The sequence below is a fragment of the Castor canadensis genome, chromosome 3 (genome assembly GCF_047511655.1).
Source record: "Castor canadensis chromosome 3, mCasCan1.hap1v2, whole genome shotgun sequence".
In the NCBI taxonomy this organism is placed as follows: domain Eukaryota; kingdom Metazoa; phylum Chordata; class Mammalia; order Rodentia; family Castoridae; genus Castor; species Castor canadensis.
The window spans coordinates 178,623,907-178,639,251 of NC_133388.1; the positions used below are offsets into that span (position 1 = coordinate 178,623,907).

Genomic DNA, 15,345 nt, shown 5'->3' on the forward strand with positions numbered 1-15,345 from the left:
TATGCACAAGGGAGCTAATAATTGTAGATATCCCATTAGATCACATAGGAAAGCATCTTGTGAATTCAAGAATGTATTGTTTACTAAGAAAATGCAGAACTGCCACTGAATTAAGTGTGTTTGGTTTTGTTTGGGTGGCAGTATGGGGGTTTGAGTTCAGGAGCTCATACTTGCTAGGTAGGTGCTTTACCACTTGAGACACTCCACCAGGTGTGTTTGTCTTTAAGGTTAACATTATTCATTTGGTCAATGTGAATAGTTTATCTGTATTTAAAGATGGTGAATCACCCATATGAATCATTAAGTTAAATGGTAGCAGTGGTTTTCTGTTTCCATAAAGACCCCACATCCTGAGGCTCTGATAAAATACTTTTGAAAAACAAAGTATTTAAGAATTGGGCACTGGATTTTATTTGTTTGTTTTTTGATGCAGGGTCCTGCTAGATAGCTCAGGCTGGCCTGAAACTCTTGATCCTCCTGCCTCTGCCTCCCAAGTGCTAGAATTACAGACATGCCTGTTCATTGACACTGGATTTAAAGGTGCTAGTAAATTATTCTTCTCTTTCAATTTCCATTCTGTTATTCACATTTAATCTCCAAGATTAATGTAACCAGAAGAATTATCCACTAACAAGTGTGGGTGATCAGTACAGTTATAACCTTAGGTTGCTTTTGTTGGTATTGACCTAGGAAGGATGCAGTGTTGTTTGTGAAATACCAAAGGAGGCTATGAAAGAGTTAGTGTTAGGGATAAAAGGGCTAGTATGATTTGTAGTGAACTGTATTAGATTATTTTCCACATGGTTTATAAAATTTTGAATCTCATAATCCAGAAAAGGATGTTCCCAATAGTATTTTTTTATTTTTATTTTTTCCATCATTTGGTGAGACACTGGACAAGAAAAGCAACTGGTGTGTAGACAGCCTAACTCAATTCATATTAGTTGAGTAAATGGTTGGATGATTGAACAACAAAAAGGTATCATGGTATAATATGAGAATAAAGGACAGCCTTCAGACTAAATGCATTGCTCTTAATGTCCTACCTGCAAAACCTTATGACAAGCTCACAGATTGGTTTGGGTACAACTGCTGCACAGATTAACAACTAAATGGTTCAAAATTAGCTGTGCTGTAGACATGCTGTTTATTCCTCTGGCTACCCACCATGGATGATTCACTTTCAGTCATTTACTGAGTACTTTCTCTGACCAAACATACAGTAGTTGGGGATATGAGGATAAGAGGATGAGTATGACACAGTCTGGGCTCTTAAGCAGAGTGACTGAGGTTGGAGAAAGAAATGTGCTAGCTACCCAACCAGCACCCCCCACCCCCAAATTTCCTATTATGCTACCTTAGGTAAGTATCACAAAAAGATATCTTAATCACTAGGTATGTGGTTAACAGAGAAAAAGTATACTCTGTGATGAACTTGAGTAGTGAGCATTGGAGAAGAGGACATTTTATCGTAAGTTTAGAGTCCTTTCTAGTTGTTTGTGGCCTGTGATTTGTACAACATTGAAAGCATGTAGCCCATGTGGTTTTGGACTCAGAAACTGGAGCTGTGTGGCCTTGGGCAAGTTACTAACCTATTTCAATTCTTCCTCTGTGAAATAGTAGCAATATTTACCTTACAGAGTGATGGTAAGGCTTGGGATCTGGCTCTGTGGTAGAGCAGTTGCCTAGCGTGCATAAGGCCCTGAGTTTGCTTTCCAGCACTGCAAAACAAAAATAGCAAATGAATTACAGTGATTGTGAGGATGATATTGTACATACAAACATAATACAGTACTTAGAAAGTACTTCATGAAATTGCTTATAGTAAGTGAACTGCTATTGTCATTATTGTGATTAAACTTGAGCAGAATGGGCAATAGCAATTAGAAAACACTATGCTTTTATTATTAAACACTGATTGGCTGTGATGACGGTTCTCCCATTATGTAAATTGATGTAGAACTCAACATCCAACCACCTTACACATGTCTTAGAGTCATAGAGACAACATTGGACTTGGTTTCAGGCATCTGGGTGCTAATAGTGCTTTTGCTACAAAGCCACTGACTGAAAGAATTGTTTTTCTTCATCAGTCATAGAAAGAAGGCAAAGAAGGCAGAGCCATCCCACCCAAAGGGACCCTTTAAGAGACTTTGTTTTAAAATTATGTTGAAGTGGGCCCTGGCTCAAGTAGTAGAGCACTTGCCTAGCAAGCATGAGACCCTAAGTTCAAACCCCAGTACTGCCATAAAATTATGTTGAATTTTTTACTTCAGATTTGTTTGATTTGGGTTTTTCTTCTTTATTTTCCTTATTAAGCCCTTAAGATACTTAAAATTTCTGTGTTGCACTGTAGCTATGAGAACATGTTTCTTTTTTTTTTGCTAGACTATAAGCCTATTGAAGAAAAAATCTATTAGATAATTTCTTTTCTATTCCTATCTCCTAGAGTAGTGACAATACTTTGCATGATTGACATCTAGATATTCATAGCATGACTGAGTATGAATGAGTCAATATTTAAATACTGAATATGAATATGAAGTGGATGATATATCTCTCCATCAGCTTTGGCATTTACCAGCCATGTTTTTTGCTCAACATAGATAGATAAAGGAGATGGATAGATAAATAACCCCATTTTCTTAATAGCATGGGAGCTTTTCTGTATTATTCAAGTTAAAAAAAACCTGTATGGCTGTAAGATCTTTCAAATCATTCTCCAAACTGGGTTTGTCATTTATATCCCCACCAGCAAAGAGAGAGTTCCACCCTCATACACTGCTGGTGGGAATGTAAATTAGTACAACCACTGTGAAAAACAGTATGGGGCTCCTTAAAAACTAAAAATAGATCTGCTATACGATCTAGCAATACCATTCCTAGAGGAATGTGAGTTAGGTTACTACACAGGCACCTGCGCACCCATATTTATTGCAGCACTATTCACAATAGCTAAGCTATGGAAACAGCCAAGATGCCCCATCAATGATGAATGGATCAAGAAAGTGGGGTATTTATACACAGTGAAATTTTACTCAGCCACAAAGAAGAATGAAATTTTGTCATTCTCAGGTAAATGGATGGAACTGGAGAACATCATCTCAATTGAAGTTAGTCAGTCTCAGAAGGCCGAAAGTCACATGTTCTTGCTCATATGTGGAATATGGAGCTAAAACAAATGCAGCAATATTATGGGATGTTGGTCACACTAAGGGGAGATCACATATGGGAGGGATAGGGCAAGGGAAAAAAACTAAGAACTTAAGTATGATAGATGTGCTCACTGTACATGAATTAATATAGAAATCTTAAATTGGCTGGGGCCACCATGGGAAGGGGACTAGGGAGGAGTGAAAAGGATTAGAGGAGATAAGCTAAATGGTGTTGTAATACATATATGTATGGAAATATCACAAAAAAACTTCCTGTATATCTACCTTTATCTCAAACTAGCAAAAATATTTTTTTTCTTTTTCCACAAAATTGTGGAACAGGAAGGTGGAACAGGTCCTACCTGGGGGATGGTGGGAGTGGGGAGGGTTGGCACCAGTGGGAGGGGAGAGGTGGCGGGGAAAGGGGGTAGGAAGATGACTACGGTGTACACGTGTATGTAAATGCAAAAGTGATACCTGTTGAAACTGTTCCAGGAATCTGGGGAGGTGGGATAAAGGAGAGAGGTGGAGGAGGTGAATTCAAGTATGACATATTTGATACATTTTAAGAACCTTTGTAAATGCCACAATGTATCCCCACCCAGCACAACAATAAACGGGGGGGGGGGGGGGGGGGGGGGGGGGGGGAAGAGAGAGAGAGAGTTCCAGTTGCTCCATATCTTCACCAACATTCCATGCTGTCACTTACTTTGACAATTCTTGTGGGTGCGAAAGGGTATTTCATTGCATTTTCATATTGACCAATGAAGTTATGCCACCTCTTCTCACATGCTAGTTGAATATTTCTCCTCCTCCTCCTCCTTTTTCTTCTTTGCAAAGTCTACTGCTTTTTTTAAAAGGAATTATTTGAGACTTCAATATAATGCTAGCCAGTTTGCAGGGCTCCTGGTTACTTTCTAGAGGCAGAAATGGCCCACAAATGTGGTTTTTGGAGCTCCATGCCTCATAACCTCCATGAACTGACTGATCCTCCAACAGTCATTAACTCAAACAAAGCATAAAATTAAAGCTGCAAATAGATCTCATCAGACCTCTAAGATATAAATGGTAGTATAGAATTGTGTGTGAATTCAGTCTAATAACCATACATTAGCAGTTGTATAGGAAATTGTTCAGTTCTTTATGAGAACCTGAACTTCCACAGGAACTGTTTCTCATAGAAACGCTCTTGTAGAGAGCAGCAGTATGGAAACTGGACTCTGGAGTCAGATGTTATAATTCTATTTCTGCCTTTGCCATTTGCTGTGTCTTCTGTGGGTAACATAGTAATGTTTTGGGGCTTGAGTTTCCTCATAAATCTGATAAGAGGGGGCTGGGTGTGGTGGCTCATGTCCATAATCTCAGCATTCTGGAGCCCAAGGCACAGGATCACGAGCTTGGGGCCAGCTTGGGCTGCATAGTGAGTTCAAAGTCAGCATGAGCCACAGAGTAAGACATTCAAAAAAACAAAAACAATCTTGGAAGAGAGAGCTAGGGATGGAGCTCAGTAGTAGAGGTCTGGCCTAACCTGTACAAGACCATGGATTCAATGCCCAGCACTACAGCAAACAACAAATAAACAAAACTTGGGAAGAAAATAACAGTATCTGTATCCTGGGCTATAGTAATAATTAAAGGTACTAATATATATAATATATATATAAAACATTTAAAATAGTGCTGGATTCATGGAGCATGCTATATGAAGGTTAACCTTTTATTTTGTCAGTATGGTGTTTGAATTCAGGGCTCCATGCTTGCTAGATAGGTACTTTATCACTTGAGTCACACCTCCAGCCCTTTTGGCTCTGATTATTTGGGGTATAGGGTCTTGCTTTCTTTTGCCAAGGCTGGCCTGGAACCACTATCCTCCTGATCTCAGCCTACTGCATAGTGTGGGATGCCAGGCACATGCCACCACATCCAGCTATTGGTTGAGATGGGATCTCCTGGACTACTTGCCAGGGCTGTCTTGAAACCTTGATCCTCCTGATCTCAGCCTCCCAAGTAGCTAGGATTATGAGTGTGAGCCACTGGTGCCTAGACTTTGAGGGTTAACTTTTGTTGTTATTAATTTTGAGTTGACACTGACATGATTATATCACTGAAATTTAGGTTTTCCTCTGGGACAAAGTGGTCTTTTTTTTTAATTGAATGACCATTTGTTCATTCATTAAATATCAAGCTTAAAAAAATACTGTGTGATTCATTTATATAATATTCTCAGCATGATTGCGTGGTAGAGCTGGAGAACGTTAGGGTTGCCAGGCATGCGGGACTTGGCAGGGGAGGCCATCGTGGGACAAGAGAGGGAGCTCCTTAATCATGAGGGAATAGCTGTGTGTCTTGGTTATCATGGTGGTTATATAAATCCATACATGTGATGAAGTAGCATGGATTTATACAGAAACAGGCACACACACATATGTGTGAACACACAAGTGAATGCCCATAAAAACTGGCAAATCTGAATAAGATGTTTAGATTGTGCCAATGTCCACATCCAAGTTTGATATTGTACTCTAGTTATTTATGTAAGCTGTGACCACTTCAGGAATGTGGGTGAAGGGGACACAGGAAGTCCCCATGCCATTTGTTGCTATTGATTTTTAAAAATAGCTTTATTGACCTATAGTTCATGTACCATACAATTCACTCATTTAAAATGTACAATTCAGTGGTTTTTAGCATATTCCCAAAGTGCAATCATCATGAAAATTTAGAATGTTTCCATCACTTCAGAAAAAGATTCAACACTTTAGCTAACACCCGCTTATCCCCGTAAACCCCTTTAACTCCAGGTAGCAACCAATTTACTTCTGTCCATAGAGTATTCCTTGTTCTGGACATTTCACATAAATGGAACCATATGATATGTGTTCTCTGTATTTTTTTTTGCAACACTCTGAGAGTCTATAATTATTTCAACATAAAAACTTTAAAAATATATAGTGAGGCTATAGCTCAGTGGTAGAGAACCTGCTTGGCATGTGCAAGGCCCTGGGTTCAGTCCCCAACACCATACAAACAATGGTTAAAAAATTAATTGAGGTGTTGGAGACACCTCAATGATTAAATGAAGCTGGGATCACTGCCCCCAAAGAGCTAGTGTTTAGGGGGAAAACAAGGAGAAAGTGAACAAAAAAGGATGTAGTAAAGTAAGTCCTATGAAGGAAGGGACACAGACCAGAAGACATTATGAAGAGTATAACTCAGGCTGGGTGTGAAGTCAGGGAAAGTTTCCCAGAGGCATTGGTTAGCAAATTTTTAAAGTGTATGACACGTGGAAAGAATCTGGGACCTCATGTAGATCGATAACATGCCTATGTGGCATCTATAAAACAACTCTTTCTTGAGACTTTTGTGCCTGTTGGCTGGGGTCTTCTGGCAGCAGAGCTCAGTGGCCAGGGCACCAGGCATTGCTCAGTTGTTGTTTCTTCCCCCCAGTGTCCAACAAGCACCCATTTGTGGACAGCAATCTTCTCTACCAGTTCAGAATGAACTTCCGTCGGAGGCGAAGACTAATGGAGCTGCTCAATGAAAAGTCCCCCACCTCCCAGGAGACTCATGACAGTCCGTTCTGCCTGAGGAAGCAGAGCCATGACAATCGGAAATCTACTAGCTTTATGTCAGGTATGCAAGTTCCATTGTTTATGTGCACATATGTCTGTGTCTTTTAAGAAGCAGTAATAATTCTCCTTTGGGAAATTCTCTTCTCCGTTAAATTTTTATTTACTTATCACCAAGAAGTATGCAAAAACACAAAAAACAAGTTGTTCGGGAGCAGTTAACTTAAATGCCATGAAGTCTGTTTTATGAAACTATGTACTTGAATTACAGAAGAACTCATGCTTTCTTTTTTGTTTTGTTTTATGAGGCAGAATCTTGCTATGTAGCCTCAGTTGGCCTGGAACTCTCTATGTAACCCAGGCTGGCCTTGAACCCATGATCCTCCTGCCTCAGCCGCCAGAGTGCTGGATTGTGGATTTGTGGTCAGTTTGGGCTACATAGCAAGACCCTATCTCAAAATGCCAAAATACCAAAAAAAAAAAAAAATTAGAAAGAAAAAAATAAATAAAACCAAGAAGGTGAGATGCTTAAAGGGATGTTTTCAACTCCTGAAAACTTGACACTGACTCAAGGAACTTGTTGGCTTAAGGTTTAGAAGTACCAGGTTTAACCTAGCACAAAATGGAAGTGTCACATCTTGATTATTAATAGGAGTCGATAATTAGAACTCTATGTATTGAGACATTTCTGTGCCTAGGCACTAAGACAAGCTTGGCTACATGAATTTTTTCACTTAATTCTTACCATGATCTTAGGATAAAGGATTTTCCATATTCTCATTTTATAGATGAAGAAAAATGCACAGAGCAGTTGAAGCTTACCCAAGTTTCAAAGAGACAGAAGAACTGGATATCTCCAGTTCTATCTTTTTTTCTAATGCCTACTTTGTACTGCTCCATCCTCAGCCCCATATATCCCAATTTCCTCAGACACAATCAGGCTGGAGGAGAGAATGAAGCAAGAACTACTATGAGAAAATAAAAATTAGCCAAAAGTCAACCATCCAAGCCTGTGCTCCAAGGTCAGCCTGTCCAGGCCTAGAGGACACACAGTTGTATCTCTGTAAGGTTATGGAATTCTGCAAGTGCAGCGTAGCTCTTGCCTTTCCCTCCAGTACAAAGGTTTACCTGTTTTTTGACTGGACCCAGTTCACCTGATCAATGTTGAGGAGCAAGAGGATACAGTTAAGTGTTACACCATAAAGCCAGCATTAAGATTTTGCTTCCTGTATGCCAGGCAGTGGGCAGAACACTCTCCATAGCTTCTTGCATTCACTTATAGACCTTCCCTGTGTTGAGAACTATCTTACTCTGTGCCAGGAAGAACCAAAATCAGAAAACTGAAGACATTGCTTTACATAACACTTTAAGAATCTGAATACGTACTCTGTATATTAAACTTCTTCTTCCATGGTTTCAAGTGATTGATGGCTTGATATTAAATCAGATGGCATTTATTGTCACTGCTAATTCATTGCATGTACAGCCAGTACCAAATCCACATCCTGGGAGGGAATACTTGGGTTTGGTACTTCTTGAGATATCTCACATTGACATACATTATATAATCCTTTCCTTGCACCAATCCTGTAAAATAATCTTATTCTCACTTTATAGTTAGGGAAATTGAGGCTCAGAGAACTGAAGGAAATGGTCCAGGTTGTGCTGTGAGTAAATGACAGAGCTGCACCTCAAGTTCTTGCTTTTCTTTTTCCCGGCAAAAGTGACTTGCTTGGCTGTGCCTTGCAGCTGAAGGTCCAGGTGCTCTAGGGAACCCAGACCACCCTGCTCAGTGACCGTGTGTGTTTCCCATTCTGCAGTCAGCCCCAGCAAGGAGATCAAGATTGTGTCTGCTGTAAGGAGAAGCAGTATGAGCAGCTGTGGCAGCAGTGGCTACTTCAGCAGCAGCCCGACCCTCAGCAGCAGCCCCCCTGTGCTCTGCAACCCCAAGTCTGGTGAGTACAGGAAGGGCGGCCATGCTCCTGAATGCAGGGACTCAGGCAGATGTGCAGACTGGCTTCCCTGGGAAAGAGCTTTGGGAAATGGAGGGAGACTAGAAAGTAGTGTGCGCTTGAGTTAACACCTGTTGAATAGAAGGGAGGGAGGTAGAATTGGGCAGAGGAAGAACTCAGTGCAGTCTGTGGTTGACTCCAAAAAGTGCTCTGATGCTGGCACGGTCCTGAACAGTGCCCTGGAGTTGTGTTGACAGAGTTGGGCCTTTGTATCAGCATCTTGACAAATTATTCAGTGCTGGGTTTTCCTGAGAGGAAGGCATGACTTGAGTCATGGCAGTGCTCTTCAGAGAAATGATTCCCAAAGTCAGCTGAGGACTTTGGCTGCCATTAGTCTCCTAGCATCTAGAAGTCCCTCAGCCCTCAAAGGAGTTTGAGCAGAGTGCAGCAGTGTTCACTATAGCAGGAGGACTGGTGCTTTCCCAGATTGTCATAAATGCAAAGATGTGACAGAACCTAGCACTTCTAACAAAGAAGAATGGAGGAACACAAACCCACCTATCTCTGGAATTTCTTGGGGTCTCACAGTTTAAAAATCTACTCATCAGCCTCTACAGTCCTTATATTCCAGGAAAAAAATATAGGTTCAAAGACTGTCGATGAACTTGTAGTAAAAAACAATTCTTCCTTGACCCAATAAGTGTTTCAGCACCTCCCTCCTCAGGAACTGGTAACTGATATAGCCCCTTCTTACTATCCCTTACCCACCTTGCATCCTCTCTATTCTTCTTCCCAGGATGAAGTTGTGTGATCCGGCTTTATAATCATCACACAAGAACATTCTCACCTCTATTGCTTAGTACACTTTGTTCCCTTAGCCCAGTGTATCACCTTCACGGAACTTTATTCCTTTTGTTCATGGTTTTTCCTCCTCTTCAGATGTTGGAGATACAGAGATGAGAGGTCCTCTTAGCTCAGCCAAGAGAAGATCTCCTTGGAGGAAAAACCAAAACATTACCTTAGTGAGAATAAGAACAAATAGATGTTGTTTGAAGGACTCAAAGAGAAAAATGTCATCTGATGCTATTATCTAGGAAGGTGGCTATTTTTCCTGACATAAATTTTTTTCTTGCCTTCTGAGGGGTAGTGGCAGGAATAAAGTTGTAACCTGCAAGTGAATGAAGAAGCATACTCCTACAGTGATCTAGGCTGAAGTCACCGAGTGCCCACGTACTGTTGGGTCTTTCAGTTAATGGATGTGCTGATATGGGAGAATGAGAAAGGAGAATGGAATGCTTAGAAATGGATGTTCAAAACCTAGATAGAAACCTGACAGTCCTCCTCTGAGTTAAAAGCAAATGACCTCAGTTTCGGAAAAAGGGTCAGCTGTGCTCTCCCCATTTTTTGCATATTTTTTTATTTGTAAATGATAGAATATGAACAAGAGGTACATTATTTACATTAGCAACACAGCTGCTGGGGTATAGCTCAGGGACAGAGTACTTATGTAGCCTGTTCAATACCCTGGCTTCCATTCCCAGCACTGCAAAAAAAAATCATAACACATCCATGTTGCAGGTTATCCTGTTTCCTGTTTCTCCTTAACTTTGGGAAGGCAGAAGAGAAAGCTACCTTTCTTGGGTCTCTAAGGACCAGAGCTGTCAGGACTGAGTTGTGAATCCTACTTCTTACCGTATTCCTGGCAATCTTCTCCCTCGCCCTTTAGAGGGTTCCTAACACCCAGTAAGCTCATCTGTGTGTGTATGGGTTGGGGGGGGGTTCGCCAAAGAGACAGCCAAGACTTCACAGTAAAGCATTCTAAAGTTAACTATTCATATACACCAGGATGTAATTTTTAGTTTTGCCCCCCTCCCAAAAAACTATAGCTATTATCATAGTGTCATCATATCATGGAGATGAGTAAGTTTCTAGGCCTATGAGAAAGAAAACTGAAGGCTAATTCTTTGGGCTTCAAGGTTTTTCAACATAATTAAGAGGAAAAGTACATTTAAATAAATTGTCGCTAATGCTGCCAAAAAATCCTGCAGTATGATTCCTGTATCCAGATTCATAGCCCCCCGAGGACTTAAGGACATGGAGAAGGAGTTGTCTGAGGGAATAAGAAAGACCCAATTCCTCAAATGTTCACCACTTTTTTTTTAAACCTCCTATCCATCTATTGAGAGATTCTGTTCCCATAATGGTATTTGACCTACTTCCTCTAGGTTAGTAAGCATAATTTCATTTGCCTTTTTATAAGCTTTCTGAGAACAAAAGTAATAATCCCAGCCACCTGTCACCTCCACAAGAAGCATTTCATGGTGGTAATGGAGAGGGTGCTTGTAGGTCTGGAGCTTACCCAGCAGGCCAGACCAGCTGCCTGGGGATCATGTTGGCCCCCACACTGCTACGCATTTGTCAGGAATGGAGTGTGAACTCTGAATGCCACGAGCAAAGGGAATTGGAGGCTGGTGTTCTTCTAGGCTGGGCTTGGCCCTGGCACCTTCTGTCTCTCTTTAGCACTTAAGTCTATGATGTCCATATAACCGTCAGAATGGTCCCTATCCTCACTGGCTTCTCTGGGAGGCTGAGACAATCCCCTTTCCAGTTCTAGATGAACACAGTTTGGATGGGAAAAATTATTTCCAGTGAGTTTTTACGCAGCTGGCTCTTCCATCTTGGTGGCCACATTAGTGAGACAATGAGAATAGATACCTTGGGGATACACTTCACACCATTGTCTTCCAGAGCTTCAGAGTCAGCATATCACACAGTGTGACACAGTGGCTGTGATTGTGGGCACGGGTATCCAACACCCAAATTTGATCCTAATTCTGCTACCCATTCATTAGATCTGGGACCTTTGACATGGGCAATTTAACTTTTCCAAGCTTGTTTTCGCACATATGAGAATAATGGTGAATCTAACTCATGAGTCCTTGTGGTGATAAAGTGAATGATGGATTTACAGCACCTCGTGTAGGGCCAAGCACATGGGGAGTACTCAGGGAAGTTTGTAGAATTCTTATCCCTCAGGCATAAGGTAGGGTCCACATGGTCCTGTGTTCCCGGGTGTCAAAAAGGGAAGAGTGAAGCTAGTGTATGGGATGTGTGCTGTGTGCTGGGTTAAGGGTTAAATGGGCTTAGCACCTGAAACAGGGCTGTCAGACTGCCAGAATTAAGGGTATTTTTAATACCTTTGATATTCTTTAATACATGTAAAGATTTAGAGGAAAGAAAAGAGAATTAGAAAACATGGCCTTTTCCTTCATAGAAAAATGTCAACCTTTTCTGACACTCTTGTGTCCCTTCCCTTCACTGTTGTTTTTCGTTTCTCCCCCACCCCTCATAGCACTCTAAGATAGGTTCAGGGTTGTTTATTTACTGATATTTCCTGTCTACTCAGCTACAGTATAAACAGTGGTGCAGGGGTCTTTGCCACCTTAACTCTTTGGCAGTCACGTAAGGGCCATTTAGTAAATATTTGCTGAACGAATGCAGATAGAACCTGAAAGTGCTTATTCCCTGACATGTGTCTGTCTCTCAGTTCTAAAGAGACCTGTCACTTCTGAGGAACTCCTGACTCCTGGGGCTCCATATGCAAGGAAGACATTCACGGTAAGCTTTTGGTTCCTCTATTCCTTTTTCTGCACATTATCAGTATATGCTACCTTATGGACTGAACTGAAAACTTTTTCCTAATTTTCCTTTTGTATAAGTTTTCTTGACCCTAAGGGAATAAAATGCATTAGGACATGGCATGATTTGTTTATTCATATAGCATTTAAATTTTTTTTGATGTGTCACTTTAAAAAAAAAGCTTCTACTATATACTTATTCTAAGGTAATTACAGATTTTTAAGGCAAATAGCAGTACAAATAGTGCCAATAATTTCGCCTGTATTATAGTTAATTCTAAAAATAATTTAAGATTTAGAGTTTTAAGGTAGAGAATGGAAACTATGGAATAAGTTTTTCCTCCATGAGGACTGATACGCTTAATGAACACTGATGCAAAAATCCTCAACAAAATAATGGCAAACCGAATTCAACAACACATCAAAAAGATTATTCACCACGACCAAGTAGGCTTCATCCCAGGAATGGTACGCTTGACAATGTCAGCATGCATTGAGTTGTAAGGGCATGTGACTTGGGAGCTTCTCAGAGCTGTGACTAGCTCCTGACACATGTGCCTTGGAAGTCCTGGACCCTTCCTTCTGCTTTCACCGGCCCCATTGATCTTCAAACAGCACCTCCCTCTTGCTTTGCGCCTGTGCCTTTCTCTCTCAGTCTCCACACACTGACACAACCATCGTCTTTAAAGCCAGTCTCCTCTTTCCTGCTACTTCCTACCTTTTGTCTGTTACCTCAGGGGAAAGCAGTCTTTGCACACTCAGTCCACATGCACACATTCGCCGAGGACTGCTTCCAGTGCCGAGCACTGAGGAGTTAACATAAGAAAGGCAGTGATAAGATGTCTATATCAGGGGAAAGGCAAACTGCACATTTGGAAGCGAAATTAGGTATAAAATATTTATTGCCGCAAACCCTAAATCACTGAAGTGCCTAAAAGTCTTGAGAATCTCACAAAAATTGCATTCGCATTCTTCTCCTCGGTCTCCAGCTTTTAAGAGGAAGTTGGTGGTATGATGAAAGTATTTGTTTTGGGCTTTTCTTTTAAATGCCAGCATTGCGAACGACTGATCGTGATCCTGTTCATCTGTGTTTCAGTTGGTGTACATGTTAAGGGCGTGTCTGGGAGCTGTATAGGGAATGTAACTGCCAATCCTAATAACGATTCTGTAGGAAAAGGCACACGCAGGTTTCAAACAATTTTTGGGTCAGAGTTTACTTGTAAATTGTGAACTTTATGTACTTTTTTCACCTTATTTTCTTGACAGGGAAAATGGGGTTTCAACAAGATTAAAATGATTTATATTTTCCACCATTAATAATTTAAATTGTGATTCTAGACTTCAATGATCTAGCTAGAGAAACAGAATGTCACTTTAAAATCAATCATTGTGACCCACCACATTAATAAATTAAAGAAAAAAATTTATATGAGCATTCAGCAAATGCAGAAAAATTTTTTGATAAAATTATGTATTCTTTTGCAATAAAAATTCTATGTAATCAGAAATAGAAGGGAATTCATCAGTATAAGGTAAAATTTGAGGAATAAGACAGAGTCCTGTTACAACTTCAATTTTTTAACAGCCCAATAAAGAGAAAGAAATTAATTGGGTAAGGTTTAGAATCAGAGAAATAAAACTGATATTACTTGCAGATAATCTAATTATGTGTTCTTTTGATTTTCTACTTGCAATGATAAGCTATTGGAATTAATAAGAGGGTTTATATATTTGTTAGAAATAAAAATAAATAGAAGAATATCTTTTCCTTATATCAACAATGAATAAAAAGATAAAATTTAAAAGACTGTAGTTTAAGAAAGAATAAAAATGCTGATAGAATGGCTTATGCACGCTTGCCTAAAATAGTATAAAATTATCTAGTATATAGAAGTAATATGTAAGGCCTTTACAGGAAATATGTAAAATCTTTATTGATTTCACATCTTTAATATTAAGATGTGAGAGGAAAGATACACTATACTCATAGTGGATGTTTTAAGAATATCACTGCTCTCCAACTTATGTTTAGATTCAATACATTTCCAATAATAATTCTAACAAAAAGCTTATCATTTGGATCTAGGGGTAAAGACCAAATTTGGGGTAGCAATTATATCTGGAGAGAAATTTCAGCCATGTTTTTAAGACCTTCTAAATCTCTGTTGGAGTGTGACATGAGATTCTGTACTAGCCTTAGGAAGAGGCCCTTTGCCAGTTATTTACTGAGTAGTGCCCTTCCAAGCAGCTACTTCCTGCCAAAGGAGGTTACCTGTCTCACCACATTTTACGCAGTGATTATGCCTGCGTTTGTGATAGAAGCAAAGTGTTCCATTCCTCTGACAGGGTAGAGATGAAATGGGGAAAAGATATGTCATGGCACTTATTTAATCCTTCACCGGGTTTTCCCTCTCTTGGGGGGAATAGGCAAATTGCCAGGGACTGTCTGCTGATTGCTAACCGTGGTTTTCCTCTCTAGATTGTTGGTGATGCCGTTGGCTGGGGGTTTGTGGTACGAGGAAGTAAGCCATGCCACATCCAGGCTGTGGACCCCAGTGGCCCTGCAGCTGCAGCTGGAATGAAGGTACAAATGCATCATTTGTCACCCACTTTTGTGTCTGTCCTGGGATGCTTAGCCATGATTCTTACTTGCGATTCAAACTCCTCTTATTTTGTGACCTTCCTAAGTTCTTTTTTTTTTTTTAAGACAGAGTTTCCCTATGTAGTACATGCTAGCCTTGAACTCACAATCCTCCTGCCTCAGCCTCTGATTACTGGTATTACAGGTATGGGCCAGTTTATCCTTTCTATTTCTTAATCTCCAAATTCCTTAATCTTCCCCTGGATCATCCTTCTCCACTAACAGAACCATCTTTAGCCTTATTTAACTGTTTGGTGACATCCAACTTTCTCTAAATGTTTTGGGTCCATTTTTGCAAAATATTCCTTTTTCCTTTCTGAATGGAGTTGAAATGAAGCCAAGAACAGAGGATGTAGAACAAAGAAAGTTTTCCTGCCCTCCCCCATACCC

General features: G+C 40.3%; 1 protein-coding gene across 1 annotated transcript in view; it reads left to right on the forward strand.

Annotated features, from left to right (window-relative positions):
• The window catches only part of Deptor (DEP domain containing MTOR interacting protein), a 142,317-nt gene that overhangs the window by 90,157 nt on the left and 36,815 nt on the right, over positions 1 to 15,345 (forward strand). The window contains exons 5-8 of the mRNA XM_020169735.2: positions 6,603 to 6,788; positions 8,545 to 8,679; positions 12,224 to 12,294; positions 14,794 to 14,898. Of these exons, the coding sequence (XP_020025324.2) occupies positions 6,603 to 6,788; positions 8,545 to 8,679; positions 12,224 to 12,294; positions 14,794 to 14,898 (497 nt within the window). The remainder of the gene's footprint in view (positions 1 to 6,602; positions 6,789 to 8,544; positions 8,680 to 12,223; positions 12,295 to 14,793; positions 14,899 to 15,345) is intronic.